This window comes from Octodon degus, unplaced genomic scaffold, assembly GCF_000260255.1.
Source record: "Octodon degus isolate 3935 unplaced genomic scaffold, OctDeg1.0 scaffold00083, whole genome shotgun sequence".
Lineage (NCBI taxonomy): Eukaryota > Metazoa > Chordata > Mammalia > Rodentia > Octodontidae > Octodon > Octodon degus.
In genome coordinates, this window is record NW_004524659.1 from 11500442 (window position 1) to 11506771 (window position 6330).

At 49.6% G+C, this 6330-nt stretch overlaps 1 protein-coding gene across 1 annotated transcript; it reads right to left on the reverse strand.

Moving 5' to 3' along the window:
• Positions 1–761: 761 nt before the first annotated feature.
• Positions 762–5831, reverse strand: Gmfg (glia maturation factor gamma). The gene is made up of 7 exons (XM_004636800.1): positions 5728–5831; positions 5335–5431; positions 5196–5245; positions 4379–4428; positions 1971–2053; positions 1104–1177; positions 762–950 (listed from the first exon to the last, which is right to left on the reverse strand). The coding sequence occupies exons 1-7, from the start codon at positions 5728–5730 to the stop codon at positions 879–881; spliced, it is 429 nt and encodes a 142-aa protein (XP_004636857.1). The 5' UTR covers positions 5731–5831; the 3' UTR covers positions 762–878.
• Between the last annotated feature and the right edge of the window lie 499 nt (positions 5832–6330).

Below are 6330 nucleotides of genomic sequence, written 5' to 3' on the forward strand. Positions count from 1 at the left end.
ATAGAGAGATGAGGAATGAGAGATGGAGGAGAAGCAGAGAGATGCTGAGAAGGGTATGATTCATCTTGGTGAAAACTGCCTCCTTCAGGATTTTCAGAGCTTGGTATACCATAGGTGCTCAATAAAGGTCCTGAAGACAGACTAATGCATGAGATAGTTCAGTGCTGAGACGCCAGAAGAAAGGGGAGAATCAGGTGGGCTGGGGTCTCCCTTCCCTGGTCTTCAACCCCTCTGTGGTCCACTGAGGATCCCATATCCTCTCTACCTCCCACAGCAAGGGCCCTCAGGCCTATCCAATCACCTGAACTATCCAGCCCAACAACTCCAAGCCCAAGCAGCAATTGTAGTTGAATCTTTTACAACTTTTCGGCCTTTAAATTCTTTCTGCCTGCGGGCTTAGCTGAAGAAAGTGGCATTCTGCGCCTGCTGATGCCCACTAGTACCCAGAGAGTCCAGAGGACGAGGAGACAGAAAGGGAACTGGCCATCTGCATTCTTTCCTATCGAATGGCCTTGTTTTCTTAAGAGCGATCCCTCCATAGACGCTTCCCCCAACTCCTCCAGGAGACCCAGGCCTCCCTCATTCCCCACCGCTTCCCCCTGGAGATTCTACAGGCCCCGCCCCTTCCGAGAAACAGGTGTCGTTTTCTCCAGCAACTCAGCTCCCATGCGCTAGTTCTGCTCGCCCCCTGCCGGCCGTACGGAGATACTGCAGGGGCTGGCGCCTACCGCCTAGAATGAGGGGCAGAAATTAAGTCAGGATCTGAGTTCTTGCGTTTTTAATTGCTTTACAGTCTTGGATGCTCTCATCTTAAGGATTTTAGTCTTCAGTTCCCTTGGGGACTCAAACATCAGGAATTCATGTCTCTGCTTCAGAGGTCAACGAAAAAAAGACAACTTCTCTTGAAGCCAGGCCTCAGTGAGGTCATCAGTGGTGCGGATTTCAAACACCTGGGCAGACAGAGGTCTTAGCATTATGATCTGGTGAGGACTCCAGGCCCCTCGGACGCAGGTGTCCAAGTCCCAGACCTCCTCCCTCAGACCCACGGGTCCAAGCCCCCACCCTGCCTCCCATAATACTCCAGAGGTGAGGCTGGCCAGGACCTTTGTGAGCTCTGCCGTCTGCACGAGCCTGTTTTTACTTCCCGCGTACATCATCTGCTGTTCAGGCTTGCAGCCTGCATGGAAAACAGAGGAGGGCATCACGGGGGACCCAGGCGAGTTCTGTGACGCTTTAGCGATGTCCTGCAGACTGGGCAGTTTGGGGAGGGTCTTGGGAACTGTTCTAAGAGGTCTCCAAAGACTGTGGTCAGGGTTTTAACTTTGTTTGGGACCTTCAAGTTACTGTGAGGGTCTCAAGAAAAGATTTAGGGGCAGGTAGACAAAAGGAAGAGGAAGTTGTCTCCTGCCTCAAGATGAGAACAGGGGGGCTGTGGATGGATCCAAGCCACCACCTCCAGCTCACTGCCCTAAAACACCACTCTCCACACACCTGTCCCGTCACGAGCAGCCTCTCACACACTCATTCTCTTTCTTCCTCGCTCTCTCTTGTTGTGCAAAGGATGGAACCTGGGGTCTTGTGCACAGTGGGCCAAGCACTTTTGTTTTGTTCTGTTTTGCTTTGTTTTGTTTAGAAAGAGTCTCATGCTACGGGTTTCAGGCTGGCTTTTAATTATCATGCTAGACTGGCCTCAAACTCAGCAATCCTCCTGCCTCAGCCCCCTGAGTGGTGGGAGTAGAGGCATGCTCCATCATGTCCAGCTTTAGGTTAAGCACTCCTACCACAGGTGCCTGTATACATTTGCACAAACACAGTCTCACACCCATTCACTGTAACCATGGTGCCCACACACACATTCACAAGTGTATGCCCAAACACACACACACACACACACACACACACACACACACACACACACACACAGTCAGGACCTAAGATCCACTTCTTGGGGAGGCTGGGCTATTTCTCACCCACAGGGCTGGAGAAGATGAAACACAAAGGGTAGGAAACCCGGCCATCCTCGTGCACATACTTGTAGCTGTAGACCACGAACCTGCACCCAGGGAAAGGAATGCAAACTTAGGACTTGGGCCTGGAGCCTAGGCCCCACTCCCCCAGTTTACAAGTTTGTTTCTTTGTTTTGTGGTACTGGGGATTGAATTCAGGGCCTATGCCCTGAGCTAAATCCCTAGGCTATTTATAGTTTGAGTGGCATATTAAGTCATTAAATTGCCTGAGCTGGGCTCAGACTTTTGAAACACCTGCCTCAGCCTCCCTGAGTGCTAGGATCAGAGGTGAGCATCACCACACCTGTCTCCGTCTGTGTGGTTAAATCTGGACTGAGACTGGGAGCCTAGGGTTAATGACTGGGACCAGGGTACTCATTTCAATCTCAACAGAGGATTACAAATAATAATTGTCATGGGGACTGGAGGGGGGACCTCAGTGGGAGACCATCTGCCTAGCATGCATGAGGCCCTGGGTGACCTAAAACTTGTGATTCCAGGTGGGTGCTGGCCCTGAGCTCCCCACACCAGCAGGGCCTGAGGCCAGGTGCAGGCCACAACTGAGAACTTGTGGAAGCGGCAGCAGGAGGCAGGACCTGCATGCTCTGCTATCTCATCAGACTCCTTGCAAAACACAAATTCAAAGGAAAACCATAAAGAATGTCAACATTAGCCTCGTACAGTGGTGCACACCTCTACTCTCAGGTACTCCAGAGGCTGAGGCAGGAGGAGTACAAGGTTGAGACCACCGTGGGTGCAAGACTTCCTCAAATTTAAAATTTTGAAGGGACTGGAGATTTAGTTTAGTGGTACAGTATGGGCCTAACATGCATTAGGTCTTGGGTTTCAGCCCCGTCACTGCAAAAAGAAAAAAACAAAACCCAGTGTCAGCATTAACCCGGGATCCGAGGCCCCCTCTGGGTGCAGGATGCTGCGTGGTTGTTGAATGACTATAAAGCCAATCCTGACTGAGACCCAGAGCCTGAGATTGAGGCTCGAAATCCTAGAGACCCAAAACAAAAAATGAACTTAGACAACATGAAACATATGAGCAGACCAGTTTTGTAGACATGGCAAAGAGCTCTTCCAAAAACAACAACAACCCAGGCTCATGCAGCTTCCCACAGATTATACCAGTTACTAACATGCTCTGGGTTCAATCCCAGCCCCCCCCCCCCAAAAAAAAAAAAGGAAAAGACATCTCTTTGCTGCCCAAACCACTCCCCAGCAATGAAAAACAAGAGAAATTGCACTTTTACAAAATGAAACCAGCATAGTCAGGCACAGCAGTGCACATCTGTAATTCCAGGTACTCAGGAGGTTGAGGCAACAGAATTGTAAATTCAAGCCCAGTCTGGGCAATTTAGCAAGACCCTGTCTCTATTTTTTATTTATTTATTTAGGCCTTTTGAGAAAGGTTATCCCTATCTAGTACAGCCAGGTGTTGAACTTGCAATGATCTTCCTGCCTCAACCTACCAAGAGCAGGGGTTGCAAGTGTGCACCACCATGCTCAGCCCTGTCTCAAAATTTAAAAAAAATATATAATATATAATATATAATATATAGTATGTATAATTATATATATAATAAGGGGGCTAGGGAGATGGCTCAGCAGAATAAGCATTTGACTGGCAAGTGCAAGGGCCTGAGTTCAATCCCTGGTTCTGCCAAATAAATTAATTAACAAATAAAGTAAGGCTGAGGATTTAGCTCAATGATCCCTTGGTTCAACCCTCAGTACCACAGAGAAAGAAGGACGAGGAGGAGCAGCTGCTGCCAACAATGTTGCATCAAGACCAAACATTGGGGCTGGCGAGATAGCTCAGCAGACTAAGTACCTGCTTAGGCCAGCTCAGGGACTGGGTTCAATCCCCAGCACCACGTGCCACACCAGCTCTGCTCCTGGGCACGCTGAGCCAGCCACCAAGACCGAGCACAGCGGCACTAAGCCTCTAATCCCAGCGCTGGGGAGGCTGAAAACAGGAGGATCACTACAAGTCTAAGCTGCGTACCAAATACATAAAAACGGGGCCAGGGAGATGGCTTAGTGGAATAAGCGCTTCCCTGGCAAGTGCAAGGGCCTGAGTTCAATCCCCGGTTCTGCCAAAAATAAATAAATAAATAAACCAAACATTGATAAAGTATGTACAAAAAAATAAACTCTACACCAATATTATGTGTGTCATCAGTGTAAAATTCTGCAATGAGCTCATACTACACGATAAAATTGTTTTTACAGTATGAACTCCTAGACTCAAACACAGAGGTCCTGAGCCCCTGGCAAGGGCCTGACCTCGGTCAGTCTCGGTGTGTGCCTCCACCACGACCCCTTCCCACAGCCTGCCCCTCCCTTCCATTCCCCCCGCATACCTCGGCTGTCTCTCTGGCAACTCCAATTTAAGCTCCTCTGGGGAAATGTTCTGAGGCCAAAGATACATAAAAGAGAAGACAACAATCACCACTAAATGAGTACTTACTGTGTGCCAAGGTACTGTTCTCAGAAACATGGTTTCATTTACTGTAGAATCCTATTATTATACCCACTTGGCAGCTGAGGAAACTGAGGCCCAGGGTGGGTCAAAGACCTTGCCCCAGGTTGCACAGACAATAAGCAGGAGAGTTCACATTTAAATCCGTGTCCCCACAGTAACCACTTCACTACTTCTTTTCAGAGGGCCCGAGGGGGCCAGCTCCTAGCTGGTCCTCTTCCACTGTCAACCAGCTTAGCCTGAGGCTCTGAGACCCCTATCATCCATCCTTTCCCCAACACCATGAGAGAAACTTGCGTTGGCTCTATGTTACCAATGACTGCAAGTCTGTGAGGGGGCTCCCTGATCATAAAGGACTTCTGTGGGCTTTTCGTTAACTTACCTTGAAACTCTTCCATTTGCTTAGGTGTGAATGGAGTATTAACAGTAGCATTATCACTTTATTGAGCAAATATTATGTGCCAGGCCTTTTAAAACCCATGACAAACCTTAAATCATTAGACCTGCAAGTGAGAGCTTCCTCTGGTGTAGCTGTTTTCCAGATTTCACAGGGAAGGGGACAGACTATCTCAGCAAAGTCCCTTGCCTAGAGTTGCCACTGTGCTGGAATTTGATATCTAAGCCTTGCTGGTTGAGGTGCCAGCCTCTTGGCTTCAGTCCCCACTCCTGCGTTTCCCCAATCCCTCCCTGCCCCTCACCTGAAATTCTTCTTCCAGCACCACCATCTGCCGGTCTTTGTCCACCTTCACTGGAGAGGGATGGCACACAGAGGTTAGAGGTCCCTCCCATCCTAAAGGGACACTAGTCCAGCCCTCCATCCAGGAAGAAGTCACTCACTTATGATGGCGGCATTGTCCGTCTCTTTTCTGAAACGGAATTTCCTCAGCTTCTCCTTCAGGTCCGGGTCCACCTCACACACCACCAGGGAGTCAGACTGTCAGAGGGGCAAGGGACAGCTGAGCTGAGCGGCAGGCTCTGGTCTCTGCCATCTCCACCCTCCCCAGCCCCAAGCCTCAGGTTCTCCAGCCATGAAGGAAGACGCACAGGTCCCTCCAGCCCTCCAGAGGCCTTTGTGAGGTGAAGGCAGATGTTGCACCCCCATCCCTCCGGGCCAAACAGCTAGAGGTGACCCCAGCCTTCTCCTGGGCTGCTACCCCAGGGGTCTCACTTGCCTAGGGCTAACCCCAGAACCATCATCCACCCCTTCCTAATCAACCCCTAGATCCTGACCATGATGTCTTCTGTCCAAGGCCCTCTTCTTTTCTCAGTTCCCGTCTTGTAGGGGTGGGGAACAGGGCTGTAGGGGGCGGGCCATGGGGTAGGGGGAAGGTTTTGTCCAATACCACATCCTGTTTATGCTCATTTTGGGACAACTGTCACAGAGGGCTCCTCCCCCTTCTTCCTTCCTCTCATCTCTGAGGACCTATCAGCTTTACAATCACTCAGACAAGGGTTCGAACACTGCCTTGCTGTGTGACTTTCGCTCTACTAGTAACTTTACCCCTTGGAGTCAGGATTGCTGTGAAGATAAAATAGTTGTGCATACCTCCCAGCATGGTGGACATGTTCAACAAAGAATAAAAAATAGTAAGGAGCTCTTTGGCTCCTCTCCTCTTTGAAGAAGCCTTCCAGGATTTATCCCACTTGTAGCAGTTGAATCACAACACTGAGGAAGGAGTGCAGAGATTTTCACTAGTTGTACTACCATGCATTAGGGACGTCTGAGCAACCCCATACGCCTTACAATGGCCTCTCTGGTCTACAACAATGGAGATCAATCCTGTATCTCCTTTTTAAAATAAAGAATGTAAGCCACAACTGGGGGTGCAAGTT